This window comes from Vulpes lagopus, chromosome 2, assembly GCF_018345385.1.
Source record: "Vulpes lagopus strain Blue_001 chromosome 2, ASM1834538v1, whole genome shotgun sequence".
Taxonomy (NCBI): domain Eukaryota; kingdom Metazoa; phylum Chordata; class Mammalia; order Carnivora; family Canidae; genus Vulpes; species Vulpes lagopus.
In genome coordinates this window covers 178,447,171-178,467,250 of record NC_054825.1, presented here as the reverse complement: position 1 = coordinate 178,467,250, position 20,080 = coordinate 178,447,171, and the positions used below count along the sequence as shown (strand labels likewise).

The window sequence follows — 20,080 nt, the reverse complement described above, 5'->3', positions numbered from 1 at the left end:
GAAGGGCTCTGACACGGCCCACGAGCCGCAAAGAGTCGGTCCAGCAGTCACCGTCACCAAGTGATGATCCAATCAGGTGAACCCAGACCCAGCCCTGCGCCTCACGCTCCCGCCGTCCGCCGGGTTGTCACGGGAGCATCGGCGACCACGGAACCGGCGACTCTGCATCTCCCCGCAGCACAGCGGCCCGACTGCTCCAGTGAAGCTGTCAGCGGCCGGACCCACCCGTGAGCCTCCACTGTCCCGCCCAAGCCCGGGTCTCCCCGGTGTCACCCCGGGCGCTCCAGGCCCCAGCAGCTACTTCAGCTACTCAGCAAGGCCCGCTCCTCGGAGGCCCCCGCCCGCCCGAGCGCCCCGCCCACGACCCGCCCCCAGCCCCCGCCCACGACCCGCCCCTGAGCCCCCCACCACCCCCCCCCCCCAGCCCCGCGCGCAGACCCCGCCTCCCACGCCCTGACCCGCGGGGCCCTCGGGGGCGGGGCCGGCCTCCTGCCGCGGGGTCGCGCGTCAGTGACGTCTCAGGCGGCGCGTCAGAGCCCCGCGCCCTAGCCCGGCTGCCGGCTGGAGCCTGCGGGTGCGGCGTCCGAGGGGCGCGGGGACGGGGCCGGGGCCGGGGAGGCCCGCGGAGCCCCCTGCGGTCGGAGGGGCGCGGAGGCCGAGACGCGGGGCCGCCCCAGCCCGGCCCCGGAGGACCCGAGGATGAAGGGTACGGGACGCGCTGGCCCGGCGCTGCGGGAGGGGGGGGGGAGGGGCGGGGCTGACGCGGCGGGGGAGGGGCGGGGCTGACGCGGCGGGGGAGGGGCGGGGCTGACGCGGCGGGGGGGCGGGGCTGACGCGGCGGGGGAGGGGCGGGGCTGACGCGGCGGGGGAGGGGCGGGGCTGACGCGGCGGGGGAGGGGCGGGGCTGACGCGGCGGGGGAGGGGCGGGGCTGACGCGGCGGGGGAGGGGCGGGGCTGACGCGGCGGGGGAGGGGCGGGGCTGACGCGGCGGGCCCCTCCCCCACCGGCCCGCGCAGGCGCTGGCGTCCGCATCCCTGGTGCGGGTTCTCCGCGCGCGCCGGGATGACAGCGACTCCCAAGGGTCGTTCGGGAGCAGAACGACATGAAACGCGTAGGTTTGGGGGCGCGGGGGGGGGCTGGGGGCGCGACCCGGGTCCCGGGATCGAGGCCCGCGTGGGGTCCCCGGGGAGCCCGCTTCTCCCCGGCCCGCGTCTGCCTCTCTCGTGATAAAGCGTCTAAAACGATGAACCCTGCGGAGGCGCGCACCAGGGCGCGGCCGCGCGAGGCTCCAGGACCAAGGACCGTGGGTGCGGACGCGGCGGCACCACTTCCCCGCCTGCGCTGGCGCCTGGGACCCTTGAAGCGCGCTCGGTGCTGGGGCAGCTCCTGAGACACAGGCCTCCTCGCCTCGGTCCTGGGGAGGGAGAACCAGGCCCCGCGACCGCTGCAGGACAACAGCCTCCGTGTGCTGCACCGCGGGAGCTCGGCCTGCTCAGCGGCGCTCGGGAGCTCGGGGCCAGCGGAGCTCCCACGGCCCACGTCAGCCGCGTTGCCCAGTGTTCGGCCCTGACAGCAGGCCTCTCGCTTACGCGTACTCCAGTGACACCCACGCTCTGTCCCCCGAGCACGTGAGACCCGGGAGCCTGCAAGCTTTACAGGTGGAAACCACGTTGAGACTAGGTCTTGAGCGTGAACAAAGACCTTCCCTGCTTTACCAGACTGTGCTGTACGACGGCCCCAAGGTCACTGACCCCGCGCTGTGAAAAGCCCCTTTGTTTCCAAACATCTTACTGTTAACAAAGCGTGGTACTTCCAACCCTCCGCGTCCCAGGAAGCTCTAGCACGTGACTTACTTTTTTAAGTTTTACGAGTTTATTTCAGAGAGAGAAAGAAAACGCGAGACCTGGGGGGAGGGAGAAGCAGACCCTCCTCCCCCTCCTCCTACCCGGGAGCCTGATGCAGCGCTCAATCTAAGACACTGGGATCGCGACCTGAGCTGACAGCAGATGCTTCACCAAGTGGGCCTCCCAGGGACCCCCATCCTACAAGTTTCAACTGAGTTACTTAGACTTCTAGAGCAACCGTTCAAGCTCCTGACTTGCCGTATCTTTCACCAGTCACCTCCTGCTGTCATCTACTGACCCGAGGTAGCATCTGAACTTGTTGCACATGCAGGACCCGGGAGTGAGGCCCCAGTATCAACATATCAGCAGGAACCAGCGACAGTTCCCACGTGAATTAGCGTTTGCGAAACACCATTTTATTTTTATTTTTTCTACCAAATGTCTGCTGGAAAGCAGCCAGAAGCCAAACTGGCAAAGTCATTTGAGGAACTGCACTGCACAGGGACACAGAAATGAAGCAGTGGCTAGAGAGGTAAAAGTTGCTTTTTAAACAGCTGTATTGGGATAAATTTCACATGGCAGAAAATCCATCCATCCGTTAAAGTTTGCCGTTCAGAGACTCCTGGTGTATTCACAGAATCGTGTACCCGTTCCTACTACTTGATTCCAGGGGATTGTTAACACCCCAAAAGAAACCCTACACCCGTGGGCGCTCAAGCACATTCTGCCCTGCCCCAGCCCCAGACCCCTATTCATTGCTCTTCAATCTCTACAGATTGTCTATTCGAACATTTGCTATGCGTGGAATTGTGCTCTCTGTGGTCCTTTATGACGGGCTCACACTTGTGGCTTGCATTACGTCCTGTTGCAGAGACACCAGAGGGAAAAAAAAAAAAAGAGACACCAGAGAGAAGACCCCACATCCCAAAGGGCTCCCGGCTCAGCAGGCCCTCCTGCCCGGAACCCTAGGTGCCTGTGCCACCTGCCTGGGGATGAGCGGGACCCGTTCCCGTGCCAGCGGGGCCAGGCCTCCGAGAGGGAGGGCCTCCAGGCCAGTCAGGGCGGCGGTGGACGGTCCCTGAGAGGCAGCCCCGGGAGCTGGGGGCCAGGCTGGTTCTTGTTTGGTTTCAGGACAGGTGCATAATCCACGTGTTTACACCCTGGAATCCCCCCGGGCACGAGGTGCCACACCCGGAGATCCTGGTCCACCTGTGCGGCTTCCTCTGAGCCAGGCTCTCACTGCCCGGGAACCCCGAGCGGTCCCCAGCACCAGTTCCCGTTTGTCTTTCTCTTTATTCCCCCCAAGCCCGTAAGTGTGAAGTTGCTGTGGGGCACACGCGGTGCAGGCAGCTGATCTGAATCCCAGAGGCCCGTCCCCGTCTCCTCCGCGTTACACTCAGTGATGAGGCTGCCCAGGAGGCACCTTGACTCCCTCCCTGGTGCTCGGCCCTGGGGCGGCTCCCTCCTCTCCTGCGGCCCCAAACAGCAGGGCCCTGGGCATCTTGATCTCGTTTCCATTGAGATTCTTGTCTCGTCCTGTCTCCCTGAAGTGCAGTGTGTTGGCTGGAAAGTGTGTGCAGCTTCCTGGTTCCTGAGGCTTTTCTTCTTCAAGTCGCTCTCCCAGAGGACAGTGTCCCCACGTGTGGTCGCCGCCGCTCCGTGTGCGTCGTCATCCTACGGCCCTGCCAGTTTGGGTTGGGTCGTTTGTATGGATGTTCACCCGTTAATCGTTCAGGGCTTCGCTTCGTTGCAAAGGAGAACGGGGAAAGGCCGTCCCTGAGACGCCCACGAATGAAAGAAACAGCCACCACGTCAGTAGTGGAGAGAAACCCCTTGCGGCTCCCCCTGCCTGCCAGCATCTGGGGTCCCCACGGCTGCCCCGAGGCTGCGAGTCAGGCGGCCGGGCCCCAGCTTCGCCTCCTGACCCGCTGTTAGCAAGTCTTCCGAGAAGCCTCCTCTGGCCAGTAAAGCCATTTACCTCCCCACGGCCCCCTTCCCGGGGTGGTTTAGGCCAGTCCTGGCGGGTCTTCATTCCCATGTGTTGATTGTTCGGGATCGAGACACGTTCTGGTTTCTCTGCAGACACGTTGCAGGACACATGGTGACGCTGTGTTCGTGGCTTATTCAAACCTCAGGAAGACCCGAGCCCCCCAGCCCAGGGGAAGTCCTAACAGGGCATCCTTGAGGAGCCACCTCCTGGCCTGGCAGGTGGCAGGTGACCCAGGGAGGCGGGAGGGAGGAGAGAGGATGCACCCCCTTGCCCACTAGATGGCTCCTCTCAACAAGTAATGGGGAGAGGACCACCTCCTTCCAACCCTGGAGCCCCAGGCCTCACTGCCCCCCCACATCGCAACACACCTCCGTCGTGTTTACATCCAACCCAGACATCTCAGAAGACGGAAGAATAAGAGAGTTCATTCCAGCTAAAAATACAACCGTCTGCCTGTGAAGAGCCTTGCTCGGCGCTGTCATGTCCACACCCGAAGCAGGTTAATAACCGGCCCAAACAGGTGGTTTCTTTCTATAATTACTGGGTCCCCCACCACCACCAAGGCTCCTCCTCGGCTGCCTCTTTGCCCTGCTGGCAGCCCCCAGCTGTTTCCAGCCACCCCGTTGTCACTGCCCACCTGGCCACCACCCTGCCAGCGTAGGGGCCAGCCCACACCCAGCCCTCTGCTCAGGCTGGGACCCCCTCACCCTCTGCTGGGAGTCAACCACTGGGCCTGGGGGGCGTGCGTCACCACCACCTGGGGAGAGGGCCAGCAGGAGGCCACCCCGGCCTTGTCACCCCCACTAGCAAAGAAAACCGAATCCAACCAAGATGCCCATAATCCCCCATCTAGTAAGGAATTGTGATACACCATCCTCCTGTGTCTTGGTGCAGATGCAGTGAGATGTGTACCCCAAACCCTGTGGCGGGGAGGGCACCTTACGGACACTCCCTGTCTCAAAAGAACTTTGATTGAATTTAAGGCCTTCAGAAACAGCGCAGACTTTCGCTCCGGCAGTCTTACTCTGGGGAATGTGTCTGAACGAGTGTCTGTCCGAGTCCAAGATGTGAAGGAAGGTTAACGCAAAATGTTCGCTGCAGCAGTGAAAACCACACCGGGGACCGGGCTCAGTGCCGGGATGCTCCACGGCCATGACGCATATTTACGAGACACTTTAAAGGACGACGTCACAGATGTTAGTGTTACTTGGTAACGATGTTCAAAGACGTCTGAACGGGAAGAATGTGAGTGTGTCGGAGATGCCGACACCTGGTATTAGAAGGTGTGCTGAAGCCGGAGGAACGTTTCACACATTCCTTTAAGGATGGTTTTCTGGATGGTAACATTGATAGTGGTCTCCTGATCCTTTTCTGGATTTTTCTAAGCTTTCATCAGTAAACACAAGTGCAAGGAAATGATTATGGTTTCCAAAGACCATTTCAAGGCGAGTGAGGGAATACCCAAGACTGGGGCACAGTGGCTGCCTCTGGGGAGGGGGCTGGGGTAGGCTGCATGCAGGGGGAAGCCTCGCCTTTCCGTCTGTCCTCTCTGGAGTCTTCCGAGTTTTGCACCAGGCTCTTATTACCTGTTAAAAGAATAAATAAATGAAGATTTTCCAAAGGAGACACAGAAGGAAACACTAAAGCACAGGAGGCGAGGGGAGAGCCAGGAAAATGTTTTCTCCTCCCGAGTTAGACAGGACTGGAGGTCTGCTCTGCCCTTTTGGGCCCAAAGCCCATCCCAGGGCACCCCAGGACCCCGCTGGTCCTGGGTGACTTCACTCAGGAAGGGCTGCTCCATCTGCTTCAACTCTGGTCAGGAGTTGGGTCAGTGTCTTTCCCAGGAATAAAGGCAGGCAGGCCAGGGGGTGGGAGGGGCTCCAGGGGACATCAGTGTGGGACCTCTGAACCAGGACTCTCATGTCTCATGGGTTCAGAGAGTTGAGCCCAACACATGAATAATGAATGGGTGAGGCTTACCCCAACTTCCAATCACCTATGAATTAGGAGAACCTATGAATTAGGCCTACTGTGCTGTAGGTCAGGAGAATCATCTAGTCAACGTACCGAACTTTATTCGTTGAGGTACTTTTTCAGCTTCCACATCAGCTGCTGCTTCAGGTCCTCACTACCCATGACCAGTCTGTTCAGCTCCTTGTCATCTGTGTACTTCAGATCCCTGATGATGCCCTTACATTCATTCAAGAGCTTTTGCTTCTTATCAGGTGGCAGCTCCATTAGGGCCTGAAGAACTGACTTCGAGAGTCTCCTAATCCATGCATCTAAAGGACTCCAAGCCTCCTCCTCTAAAAACAAGGAAGGTTGAATAAGTTGGGCCTTATGCATACACAAAGGCCTAGGTTCCTGCTGGGAGCACGCCCGTGCCATGACGAGTGGCCACATTCCTGAGCAGGCCAGCACAGCCTCGGCCTCATGTCCCCTCCACCCACAGTCGGGGGGCAGAGGTTTACGGGGACTTCGGTCCATTTGGCTCAGATAATTGACACCCACCATGCCCTTCCCTAAGCTCTGCCCTCACAGGTGCAGCACGAGGTGTCTCCTCGCACCTGTGCCAACTAAAATCTTCTCCAGGGCCTGGAGGCTTCCTGCCTCCCACAGAACCCTCTCACCTGAAAGCAGAGAGCTGAGAAGCAAGTGCGTTTTCAAGGAGAATCATCTCCGTGGTGGGGCTGGGTCTTCCCCATCATACGCTCTTTGTCCCTGAACTTTGGAAATGTCAACTGAAAGCACATGGTTAAGGGACCCTGGGGACAGAGGAGACCTGTACTCTGGAGGCAGTGGTTGTCCACGCCAGCTCTCCAGAGGTGTATAGTGATAGTCGTCCAATGTAGGTTACCCAACTCCTACTCTTCCCGCGACCTCAAAGGGGCATAATCAACATTTTTAAAAGTAAATTTAGGATCCAGTTTCAGGTGCATGACTTTGGGACTCAAGGGCTTGGGTCGAGGGATGGTTGTATCTGGTCGGGTGGGCCGCAGGTTTGCTACAGGAAGGGGCCCTGGGGCGGGGGAATCACACTCGGGTGCCCTCTGGGGCCAGGCAGGAATGAGGGCGGCTCAGGGAGCCTGTGAGTGACCGGGAGCTGGGTCCCTGCCTAAAGGACGGTGGCTACCCCTTGCTTACCCATGGCTACCACACGGAAGCCAGTTTTCTTCATTAAAAAGTGCAGTGAGAAGGCTTTCACGATGGTAGAGGAATTGTAGACTCATTTTAGACTCAAAGACCAGACCCCTCCAGATTGAGTGTAAGGTAGTGGAGGACCATCTATCATGGTAATGGCCATCAAAAGAAAGCTCAAGTAGGAACCCTTCTATAGACAAATTAGAATTTAAAGACTCAAGAAATGAAGAAAGACACTATGTCATAATTAAAGAGTTTATGCAGCAAAAGGGTCTAAAAATTGTAAATGATGCCTATAACATGGGAGCAGAAAATTATAGAAACCAATTAATATCAAAATTAAAGAAATGTTGATAATACAATAACGATAGGGTACTCTTAACACCCCACTCACAGCAATGGAGAGATCATCTAAGCAGAATCATCAAAGAAACAACAGCTTTGAATGACACACTGGACCGGATGGACATTATAGATATACTCAGAGCATGTCATCCTAAAGCAACAGCATACACATTTCTCAACTGCACATGGAAAATTCTCCCGAACAAATCACATACTGAGTCACAATGCAGGTCTCAACTGGTACCACAAGATTGGGAATATTCCCTGAATATTTTCAGACCATAATCCTCTGAAAACAAATCAATCACCATAGGACATTTGGAAGGAACTCAAATACTTGGAGATTAAAGAGCATCCTACTAAAGAATGAATGAGTCAACCAGAAAAATAAACAGTTTAAAAAATTCATGGAAACAAATGAAAATGAAAACACAACTGTTCTACATATCTAGGATAGAGCAAAGGTGGTCTGAAGAGGAAGTACACAACAATATAAGCCTTTATCAAGAAACAAGAAAAGTCTCAAATACACAACCCAACATTACATGTAAAGAAACTGGAGAAAAAAACAGGAAATACATCAGGAGAAGAGAAATAATAAAGATAAGACCAGAAATCAATGACATAGAAACCAAAAGAACAGTGAAACAGATCAGCGCAATTAGGAGCTGGTTCTTGAAGGATTGATAACATGGATGAACCCCTAGCCTGCCTTCTGAAAACGAAAAAAAAGACCCAAGTAGATAAAATCACGAATGAAAGGGATCACTACCGACACTGAGGAAATACAATTATAGGAACATATCATGAGTAAGTATACGCCAACAAATTATGCAATCTGGAAGAAATGGATGCATTCCTGAAAACTTAGAAACTAATGAAACCGAAACAGGAAGAGCTAGAAAACCTGAACAGATCCATAACCAGCAAGGAAACTGAAGCATTAATAGAAAATCTCCCAACAAACAAGAATCCAGGGCTGGATGGCTTCCTAGGGGAATTGTACCAAACATTTAAAGAATTAATATGTATTCCTCTGAAGTTTTTCAAAGAGTAGAAATGAAAGGAAAACTTCCAAGCTTGTTCTGTGAGGCCAGCAAAACCTGATGCCAAACCAAAGACCCCGCCAGAAGGGAGACCGATAGACCAATATCCCTGATGAACAATGATGCAAAAATTCTCACCAGGATACTAACCAGTGAGATCCAACAGTACATTGAAAGGATTATTCACCACAACCAAGTGGGATTTATTCCTGGGCTGCAAGGGTGGTTCAACATCTGCCAATCAATCTGTTTGCATCACAACATTAATAAAAAGAAAGATCTAGAACCATAGGATCCTCTCAATAGATGCAGAAAATTAATTTGACAAAGTACAGCATCCTTTCTTGAAAACTTTCCATGGTGTGGGGATAGAACATACCTCAATATCATAAATTCCATTTATGATAACACCACAGCAATGGTCATTCGCCTTGGGGGAAAACATAGCTTTCCCCCCAAGGTCAGGAACATGACAGGGATGTTGATTCTTATCTATGTTGTTCAACACCGTATTAGAAGTCCTAGCCTCAGCAATGAGACCACAAAAATAAATAAAAGGCATCCAGCTAGTAATGAAGAAGTCAAGCTCTTATCTCTGCAAACTGACATGATAGTTTGTGAAAAACCGAAAGACTCCACCCCAAAATTGCTAGAACTCCTACAGGAATAGCAATGTGGCATTTTATGAAATCAATGCACAGAAATCCTTTGCATTTCTGTACACTCACAATGAGACAGAAGAAAGAGAATTTGGGAAGCTGATCCCTCAAAGAATTGCACCAAAACCATAATATACCTAGGAATAAACCTAACCAAAGAGGCAATGGATCTGTACTTAGAAAACTATAGAACACTCATGAAGATATTTGCAAATTACCTATCATATAAAGGGCTAGTATCCAAGATCTATAAAGAACTTACTAAACTCAACACCCAAGAAAGAAAAAATCCAATCATGAAATGGGCGGAAGACATGGACAGAAATTTCACCAAAGAAGACGTAGACTTGGCCAACAAGCACACGAGAAAATGCTCTGCATCACTGGCCATCAGGGAAATACACATCAAAACCACAATGAGATCCCACCTCACACCAGTGAGAATGGGGAACATTAACAAGGCAGGAAACCACAAATGTTGGAGAGGATGCGGAGAAAGGGGAACCCTCTTGCACTGTTGGTGGGAATGTGAACTGGTGCAGCCACTCTGGAGAACTGTGTGGAGGTTCCTCAAAGAGTTAGAAATAGACCTGCCCTACGACCCAGCAATTGCACTGCTGGGAACTTACCCCAAAGATTCAGATGCAATGAAACGCCGGGACACCTGCACCCCGATGTTTCTAGCAGCAATGTCCACAATAGCCAAACTGTGGAAGGAGCCTCGGTGTCCATCGACAGATGATGGATAGAGAAGCTGTGGTCTCTGGATATACTGGGATATCACCCAGCCATTAGAAGGGATGAATACTCACCATTTGCTTCGATGTGGATGGAACTGGAGGGTATTATGCTGAGTGAGTAAAGTCACTCAGAGAAGGACCATATCATATGCTTTCACTCATACAGGGATATAAGAAATAGTGAAAGGGATTATAGGGTAAAGGAGGGGAACTAAGTGGGAAAAATTAGAGGGAAGACAAACCATGAGAGACTCCTCTAACTCTGGGAAACAAAAAAGAGGTAATGGAATGGGAGGTGGGCAGGGGGATTGGGGTGACTGGGTGACGGTCACTGAGGAGGGCACTTGATGGGATGAGCACTGGGTGTTATATGTTGGTGAACTTCAATTTAAAAAAAAAACACTCATGAAGGATACTGAGGAAGACACGCAGAAGTGGAAAAACATTCCATGCTCATAGATTGGAAGAACAAATACTGTTAACATATCTATGCTGCCCAGAGCAATCGACACACTTAATACAATCCCTATCAAAATACCATCAACTTTTTTCATTCAGCCGGACAAATAATCCTAAAATTTGCATGGAACCAGAAAAGACCCCAGATTACCACAGGAATTTTGAAAAAGAAAAACAAAGGTGGAGACATCACAATGCCTGACTTCAAGCTTTATTACAAAGCTGTCAGTCATCATGAAGACAGTATGTCCCTGGCATAAAGGCAGACACATGTTGGATCAGAACCCAAAAGTGGATGCACAACTCTATGGTCAACTCATCTTTAACAAAGAATATCAAATGGAAAAAGAACAGTCTCTTCAATAAATGGTTTTGGAACAATTGGACAGCCACGTGCAGTATAATTAAACTGGACCCTTTTCTTACATACAAAAACAAAAACAAAACAAAAAAAAAACTTCAAAGTGGATGAAAGATCCAATGTGTGACAGGAACCCATCAAAACCCTAGAGGAGACCACAGGCAGCAACCTCTAACCTCAACCACAGCAACTTCTTCCTTGCCCTGTCTCCAAAGACAAGGGAAACAAAAGCAAAAATGAGCTATTGGGACTTCATCAAGATAAAAAGCTTCTGCACAGCAAAGGAAACAATCAACAAAACCAAAAGAAAGCCTACAGAATGGGAGAAGATATTTGAAAATGTTTATTGATAAAGGGCTAGTATCCAAAATCTGTCAAGAACTTACCAAGCTCAACACCCATGAAAAACAATTCAGTCATGATAAGGGCAGAAGAGATGAACAGACATTTCTCCAAAGAAGACCTACACATGAAAAACAGACGCATGGAAAAATGCTCCTCATTTCCACATGAGGGAAATACAAATCAAAACGGCAATGAGATAACACCTCACACCAGTGAGAATAGCAAGCATTAGCAAGTCAGGAAACAGGAAATGTTGGTGAAGATGTGGAGAAAGGGGGAACCCTCAACAATGTTGGTGACAATGCAAGCTGGTGCAGCCACCGTGGAAAACTGTGGACGTTCCTCAAAATCTTGAAAACAGAGCTATCTTCCAACCCAGGTATTCCACTACTGGGTATTTACCCCAAAGATACAAATGTAGTGATTGGCAGTGGCAACTGCACCCCAATGTTTATAGCAGCAATGTTCACAATAGCCAAATTATGGAAAGAGCCCAGGTGTCCATCCACAGGTGAATGGATAAGGAAGAGGTGCTGTGTATATACAATGGACTACTGCTGGGCCATCAAAAAGAATGAGATCTCGCCATTTGCAACAACATGGATGGAACTAGAAGGTATTATGCTAAGTGAACGAGGTAACTCAGAGAAAGAATTATCATATGATCTCACTGATATGTGGAATTTAAGGAGCAGAATGGAGGGTCATAGGGAAGAAAGGAAAAAATAATCAGATGGAATCAAAGAGGGAGATAAACCATAAAAGACTCTTAATCATAGGAAACAAGCTGAGAGTTGCAGACGATGGGGGTTGAGGGGAGAGAGTACCCAGTGATAGACAGTGAGGAGGCCTGCGATTTAATGAGCAGTGGGTATTACATAAGCTGCTGGATCCCCAACTAACAATATACTATATGGAAGTTATTCAATTTAAATTGAACATAGTAAAAATGCTTAAGATGAAAAAATATACATGAGGAAGCCCAGCATTCTTTGAAAAATCTCTAAATATATTTTAATTAAAAATAAGAAGTCCCATGATTCTTAAAGATCATGACGAGATGTTAATGGATGCGGCGCAGCTACTTAGTGACCCTGAAAGGGCAGAGCCTGGACAGGAGAGGCGCTGGGGTCACGTGGACAAACCTGGCAAGGACCCCCAGAACCAGAGGTCACGGCGGGCGTCCCCAGGGAGGCCCCGTGGAGGTCACGTGTCCCTGAAAAGGGGCCATGAGCCGGGCGCCCCTCCTCCTCCGAAGGTCTGGGACAGGAAGGGACCCTTGATGCGAGAACTAGCAAAGTCCCGATCGAGCCCGGGAACGGAGAACAGTGACGCGTCGGGGTTGGTTGCTGACTTGTGACGAATGCACCACAAGGACGCAGGATGGGAACGTGGGGGGAACGGAAGCGGCTGAGGGGCTTGGGGGGTTCTCCGCACGGTCCGCCAACCGCTCTGTGCTTCGACGGCCCGGTCCAAGTGAAGGGTTTCTCTGAAAGGAGACGCCGGGGCCAGAGGGGCCCAGGCCTGGGTGGGCCCCGCCAGGAGGCGGGAGCCTGCAGCCTCCCAGGAGGCCCGGCGTGGACGCAGCTGGAAACCCGCTCCTCCCCGGGACGGAGCCAGGCCGGCCTCGGGCCCCGAGGCGGGACGCGGCCCCAGCCAGGCTGCCCCTCGGCTGCAGAGGAAGGAGGACTCGGGAGGGGAAAGCAGCCGTTCCCAGGGTCTGCTGAACGTCCCCCACGACGCCCGAGAGACGCTTCGAGCCGGCGGCAGGTGCGCTCATCTGCACCTGGACGGCTGCTGCTGCTCCGGCCTGGGCCCGTCTGCTCCCGGACCCGGGACCCGGCCGTCTCTCCCCACGAGCAAGTGGAGAGGGGCCCCCCGGCTCTGCTCGTGGGTGCTCGGCCGTGCCAGCCTCCCCCCGGCTCCCTCTGCAGGGACACGTAATGGTGCCAGGGCCAGGAGGCCGGCGGGGACCCAGCACAGCCCCACTGTCGGACGCTGGGACACGTCCCTGTGGGGAGAGACGCCCCGGGTCTGCGTGGACACGTGCCATTTGCAAGGATGCCCGGATTCCTGAGACATTCACACTCAAGCCCGTGTTGCCCATAGGATGAGTTAGGTCCACGGAGACCATGTCACAGAAGCAACCTCAGCGCAAAGCATCGCACACGGGTCACCCTTCCGTGGGGTCTCTGTGGTGTCAAGGGCTGTTTGTATGACGCCCTGGAGGCGGCTGCCCCGCACGGAGCTTGCACTTACCAACAGCTTCTTTGGGTTGGGCTCTGAACAGACCTACAAAGAAAGCCCAAAACCTTGTGCCCTTCTGTTTAGCTATTTTCTTCCTCTCCTCAGCGATGGAGCAGAGCACCATCATGATGCCTTCTTCTTGGACGGGTTCCTTGATGAACCTGGAATGAAGCCTTTCAAACGGAGAGTGTTAATGAGCATCGGAGTATTTCTGCCCAAACGCTATTGCTCCTAGTGTCGAGGCCGAGTGGACGGCAGCAGCTCGGCCGTATGCATACAGAGGGCCCCGGCCCTGAGGGCCGTTCCTTGGCTCGGATGAAGCAGGTGGCACTTAGTTAACAAGCAGATGGAACCGGACCGGACGGAAGGTCTTCCCTGCCCTCTGCTTAACCTCTGCTGTATGACAGGAAGGAGCAAGGCCAGGACGCGCTCCCCCCGGCCAACCGCGGAGGCCTGTGCACCCTCCTGGTGTCCGCGGCCTTCTGCTGGCTCCCGCATCCCCGGGACCTGGGCCTGGCCGGGGGCACAACGCCCCGGCCTCGATCCCGGCCCTGGGATGGGGCAGGGGAAGGCGCTGGACCCGGGGACCACGCGTGCCCGCCCTGGGCCCCTGAGCACACTCGCCCAGTCCTGCGTGTGAAGTGAGACACACCAGCTACAGGCTGAGCTCCCAAGGGTCTGAGGGGATCGGAGGCGGGCACCCGGCGGGGGTCAGGGTGGCCCTGACGGATGTTCTCTCACCCATACATGCCTCTGACACGCCACTGATGCCAGTGGGGCTCCGCATGTGGGCTGCGAAGGCAGGGCCAGGTGACCTGGGAAGGGCCACAACCCAAGAGGTGACAGGTGACACAGCCGTGGAAATGCGGGGGGTTGCAGGTCGGGACAGATAGATGGACCTTCGCAACGATGAGCTTTGAGGAGCTCCCTGAGGTCAGGAAGCTGTTGGCCACACGGGTGGGAAGCGGGCAGGCAAGCGGGGCACGGGCAGCGTGGGCTCTGCCCAGTTGGGGCGTGTGGGGAGCACAGCGCTGACAGGCCACCTGACGGGCCCTGGAAGTAAAGCCCAAGAGGCCGGGAGCTGCTGCTTCTCCCCCGGCTTCAGCTGGACCCCAGGTGGGAAGGGCCCCTCCCTTCCATGACACCTGAGTCCTCAAGCATCGCTGAGGGACCTCGACTCAGCAGGGGGCAGACCCTGGTGCTCAATAACGTCTGCTGACATCTTTCCCCCCAAGGGTCCTCCAGCACCAGGCTCTAAGGCGACGGTACCCTCCCGGTCCTGGGAGAGAACCAGGAGCCCTTACCACAAGTCTGCGGGGCTGCGACGTGGCCACGGGCAGGCTCAAGGCTTCTGTGCAGTCCCAGGAGCGGTCAGAGCGTCCCGCGCTCTGGCCCCCGCAGTTCCTGAGGTCCCGGGGTCCCCACCGTGCATGGGACTCCCTGCCCGCCTTGCCACGTACAGCCACGATGCGGGCTGAGCTGCTGCCTTTGCCACAAGCCTCCAGCTGGCGTCCTAACCGCACTGTGGACAGCAAGAGCCTAGGAGAGCACGACCCAGGGCTCCTGCCACCTGCCACGTTGCCCTCGAGCTCAGAAGGTGCCACCAACATCCCCCCAACGTGTCTGCTTGACCACGTGGGGTGTGGAGGCCGCGCAGGGTGCTCCAGGGCCTGGAGGAGGTCAGGTGCGCCTGCCCCGCCCTGGCTCCCTGCGTCCCGGACCTGCCAGGACACCCGTGGCGCCCGGGCTCCTTTCCCCCCACTGCAGCCCTGGCACAGAGTCCTGGCCCCTCCTCCACCCTGGAAGCGAGCCGCCGGGACGGGCGAGCCCCGTGCACACACAGGTCACAGTGACGCACTGGAGTCCTAACAGCAACCGGACTGCACCTGGCGCGAGTCACTGAGAGAGGAGGGGGCGCGGGCTGTGACTTGGTGTACCCAGTCCGCAGGTGCTGCGCAGCTATGCCAATAAAATGAGTTTTGTGTCAAATACTAACGGATTTCGAGTACTGAGAACCCACGGGTCTCACTTCACGGTAGGTCCCTTCGTGGAGCGAGCGGTCCTCCGGGTCCCCGCTGTGTCGTTCACACCCGGCTCCTGCCGGCTTTCTGGCCGTCCGCTGTGCTGGGGAGCAGGGGACCGCGGGCAGTCCTGGTGGGCCCTTGGAGGCTGCGGTGAGCTGCCCGCTGCGGGCTCCCGAGGAGCCCACCATGGGCTGCGGGGCTGGCTGCCCGGGCGCTGCCCTCCCGGGTGGGGAGGACGCACCCGCACTCACACTGCGCGGCGAGGAAATGCGCGGAAAGGGGCAGGAGAGCCCCCCCGCCAGCGTCCCTCAGGGAACCTAGCTCCCAGCTGCTCTGAATGACTCCCCAGCAACGCCAGGGGCTAGGGAGGCCTCGTGGTGCAGATGGCACCCCTGGGCCCCCCGGAGCCCAGCAGGGCTGCGCAGGGCACAGGCCAGGGCTGCGCGGAGCTGGGGAGCCAGCCGGTGTCGGGCGGTGGACGCGGCCCCTCCCGGGCCCGGGCAGGAGCGCCTTAGGGGAGCAGGTGCCTCCTCCCTGTGCCCCGTCCCTGCCCTCCCAGCCGTAGGGAGGTCACCCTGCGACCTCTCAACATCTCCCCGTGTCTTCTCGTGAAGGCTAACTTCCAGCCCCCAGGGAATCTTCACCATCCCCCCATCCCCGGGACTTCCGGCTGGCGGGGCGGGCAGGCCTGGTGCTGGCACCCGCATCCTCCTAGGACGCCGCCCTGCACACACGGGAGGGGCACACAGCCGGTGCCCCCGGAGCCCACGCACACGCGGCCACTGCGGACGCCCCACTGGGTGCCAGCGCCCTGAGTCCCGCCCCTGGGGTCGCAGCCCGCTAGGCCGCCTGTGCTGCCTCGGCCATGACTCGGCCTCTCCATGCCTCAGTGGCTTCATAGGGGCCCTGGAGACCTGGCGCCGGGGGGCGGGCCCTGCAGCCCGTAGGTCTCCTGGCACCACGCCCCGGGGGCTGGCCTCTCCCGTGGGTGCCCAGGCCCTGCACCTGCCGGGCCGCGACCCCGGGGGAGACCCAGGCCCTGCACCTGCTGGGCAGTGACCCGGGGGGACCCAGGCCCTGCACCTGCCAGGCCGCGACCCCGGGGGAGACCCAGACCCTGCACCTGCTGGGCAGTGACCCGGGGGGGACCCAGGCCCTGCACCTGCTGGGCCGCAGCTGCAGGCAATGGAGGCCCGCACTCCCCTCGCCTCAGGTAACCCTCCCAGCGCGTCCCCCCTCCTTGCACCCCCCTCCAGCCCCAGCCTTTTGGTCTCCAATCACCTCAGTGCCATGGCCACCACCGCTGCCATCACCACCAGCACTGCCGATGCCACAATTCTCTGCTTCACTGTCATCCCCGCCACCACTGCTATCGCTTTGTCCAGCAACCATTCGATTGTCTTCTGCATCACCATCTCCAGGAGCATATCAATACCCCGTCTCAGCCACGATTTTGCCTTTGCCGCCATCGTCTTTTCTGCATCTGCCGTCGTCATCTTCTCTTCCTTTGTAGGTGCCACACCGTCCACCAAAGTGTTCACCAACTTCTGTGCCACCACGTTTGTCACCACCGCCTTCCCCTGCTGCACTATATCTGGATCTGTCACCACCGTCTTCTGTGCCTTCACTGCCCATGCCGTGTTCCCCTCCACTGGGACTGTCCTCTCTTCCTTCATCGCAGGCCTCCCCTCCGCCATCACCTTCTCCGACAATATCTCCTTTGCCTTTGTTGCCGCCACCGTCACCGCTGCCATGTCCTGAGCCATCCTCACATTTGCGGTCACTGTCCTCTTCAACAGCATTGCCGCCACCACTGTGACCACTACCATTGCCACAGTCAACACCCACGTGGTCGTCCTGTGCTGCTTTGGAGCTTTCTTCACCCTCGGCTTCTCTGGAGCCTTCTCCTTCGCCCTTGGCTGCTCTGGAGCCTTCTCCTTCGCCCTCGGCTGCTCTGGAGCCTTCTCCTTCGCCCTCGGCTGCTCTGGAGCCTTCTTCATGCTCTGCTCCTGTGGAGCCGTCGGCCTCCCTCTATGCAGCCTCCGGACTGGGGCTGGCCTAGAGCCTAGAGCCTGAGGGCTGTCCTCCTCCACATGCTCTCCCGGAGGGCCGTCCACCACGTCCACCACGTCCACCACCTCCACCACACGCACCGCCTGCCCGCACTCCATCTGCACCTGCAACCCCAGCCCTGTACCGCAGCCTCCGCTCACCTAAGATGAGCTTACTTTGGACTTTCCTGAAACGCCGAGAGGCCTCTCCCCTTGGCCTTTGATGCGGGATCTCTGAGCCTTGGGCCCACAGAAGCCCCTCCCTCCATTCATTGGACTGGGGAGAGCTCAAGGTGCTGAGTTAATATTTGCTGAATGTGTGGCCAGAGTCCAACATCAGGGACTTTCCACGAGCTCCCCACTGCTGGCAGCATTTATCTCTGGCTTTGGGAGCTTCAAAGGCTAAGGGTGGGCTTTACTCCTAGGGTTTCAAGGGAAGGGGTGTCCAGCTTTCAGGACTAAGCTGAGGTTGGGGAACCTCTAGGGAGGGTGCAGAGGTGTGTGTGGCAATACGCTATGGGGAGTATGGAGAACACCCCCTTTCCCCCACCCCAGCCACACACGCACGCACACCCGCCCCCATGAACCAAGCCCCTGGCGGGAGAACGACCCGGGAATTTTCCAGCACGGAGACGCCCCTCAGTGGGAGCTCCTGGGAGAGGGGCGCCCCGCAGCGGACAGAGCTCTGTTGGGGCGCCGCAGCCTTGGGAGCTGCCCGGGGTCTCCCCTTGCCCCCACGCCCCTTCCCGCCGGCAGCTGGCTGTCCCTGCTCCCCTGGGGGGCACCCGCCGGACCTGAAGCTGGAAGGCGGCGGGGAAAGGGGTGCCGTGGGCGCGCATCCCTTCTCGGGCCCCCTTTCTGCCAGGACAACGGAGACTCCGTCCGTGTTCCCCCAGGGCTTCCCGGCTGGGGCCTCAGGTGCACGAGGCTCCGTCACCCCCATGCCCGGCCCTGAGCAGGACTCCGGGGGGAGGCCTGGGCGGATAAACAGGCGGCGTCTGTGCAGCTTCCGTGGGTCGGGACGTCAGCGATGCGAGGGGTGCCGTGTCCCCCAGGCCCTGCTCTGGCCACGGCCGCTCCCCGTCCCCCTGCCTACGCAGGACCCGCCACGGGGGTTCCCTTGGCAGCTGCCCTCAGGCTTGGCCGCGGAGCCCACTGGGGAGCCAGCCCGACCAAGACCCGCAGGCGGGGGGGCACCTGCCTGGGGGGCGGAGGCCTTTGTGGCCCGGGTGGGGGCCCTGCTGGGCCGGCGGGGGCGGGGTGGCCCGTGGGAGCCAGGCATTTCCGTGGAGCGAGCTCCTCAGAACATCTCCAGGAACCTCGCAGACGACAGGCCACGTGGTGGGAGCAAAGCCGCGTCCAGTGACGCCGGGGAGCACCGGGCAAGGGCGCGGCGCAGGGAGCATGGACGCGGCGGGCACCCCGTGCCCCACTCCCAGCGCCGGGTGGGGAGCCCGCTGCTTCCCCGGGACGAAGGCCCCGGGGCCTCTGCTGCGGGCAGGGGAGGGCGCTGCTCTGCCACCCCCCTCCCCGGCAAGCAGGGAGCCACGGGGCACAGCCTGGCCAGAGAGCGCCGGGCCTGCAGGAAGCCCCCGCGGACCCTCGTTTGTGTGGATCTGCGAGGATTGGGGGGGGGGCAAAGGGAAGGTGTCCTCCGGGCCAGAGCCCTTCAGTCCTCTGAGCCAGATCACGCAGTGATGTCGTATCCTGCCACATTGCTGAATTCCTGTATGACCTCTAGCAATTCTGGGGTGGAGTCTTTTGGGTTTTCCACCTAGAGAATCATGTCATCTGGGAGGAGTGAGAGTGAGCTCTTCTTTGACAATTTGGATGCCTTTTCTTTCCTTTTTGTTGGCTGATTGCAGAGGCTGGGCCTTCTAGTACTGTGTTGAACCACAGAGGTGAGAATCAACATCCCTCGCGTTCCTGATCTTAGGGGGGAGACTCTCAGTTTTTGCCCACTGAGAACAATGTTCACTGTGGGGTTTTTAATACATGGTTTGGGTGATATTGAGATATGTTCCCTCTAACCCCACACTGTGGAGTGTTTTCATCAAGAAAGGTTGCCTTATTTTATAAAATGCTTTTTCTGCGTCAGTTGGGAAGATCGTATGGTTCTTGTCTCTTCCTTTATTAATGTGATCTATCGCGTTGATCGGTTGAACCACCTTTGCAGCCCAGGAATACATCCCACTTGGTTGTGATGAATAATCCATCCAAGGTATTGTTAGTTCCTATTGGTTAGTGTCTTGCTGAGAATTTTTACATCCTTGTTCATCAGAGATATTGGTGTGTAATTCTCCATTTTGGTGGGGCCTTTGGTTTGGGGATCGAGGTCATGCTGGCCTCATAAAACAAGTTTGGAAGTTTTCCTTCCATTTTTATTCTTTGAAACAGCTTCAGAAGAATATGCATTTGTTCTTCTTTAAATGTTTGGTGCAATTCCCCTGGGAAGCCGTCTCTTCTCTGAACGGTGGAACCCTTGATCTGTTCCACCGTCCTTCGCTGTCTATATCATTGTTTCCGCACTAATCTTTATTAATTCTCTTCTCCTGTTGTGTTTGCTGTTCCTTCTCCAGCTCCTTTAGATGTAAGGTTAGGATGTATATGTGAGACTTTCCTCGTTCCTAAGAAAGCCTTCTATTGCTATGTAATTGCCTCTTAGGAATGCCTTTGTGGTCCAGATTTTCAAATGATTCTATGAATTTTTTGAATAATTTCCTGGGAGATGCAATCCAGACTTTTTATACCCATTTACGATTTGATCCTGCCTCTGCCCTCCGCAGCCTCTGACAGCTGTGTGAAAGCTCTAGGCCTTGCAGGCCTAA

General features: G+C 56.5%; 1 protein-coding gene and 1 long non-coding RNA gene across 2 annotated transcripts; one reads left to right on the top strand and one right to left on the bottom strand.

Moving 5' to 3' along the window:
• Nucleotides 1-916: 916 nt before the first annotated feature.
• On the top strand, nucleotides 917-5,250 carry LOC121485129. Its single transcript, XR_005986211.1, has 2 exons — nucleotides 917-3,153; nucleotides 3,395-5,250. It is a non-coding gene; the product is annotated as an uncharacterized LOC121485129 (long non-coding RNA).
• Nucleotides 5,251-5,253: 3 nt separating this feature from the next.
• Nucleotides 5,254-17,372, bottom strand: LOC121479392. Its single transcript, XM_041734925.1, has 4 exons — nucleotides 16,483-17,372; nucleotides 13,190-13,350; nucleotides 5,902-6,140; nucleotides 5,254-5,420 (listed from the first exon to the last, which is right to left on the bottom strand). Exons 1-3 carry the CDS (start codon nucleotides 17,370-17,372, stop codon nucleotides 5,908-5,910), a joined length of 1,284 nt encoding a protein of 427 aa, XP_041590859.1. The 3' UTR covers nucleotides 5,254-5,420; nucleotides 5,902-5,907.
• Nucleotides 17,373-20,080: the final 2,708 nt, after the last annotated feature.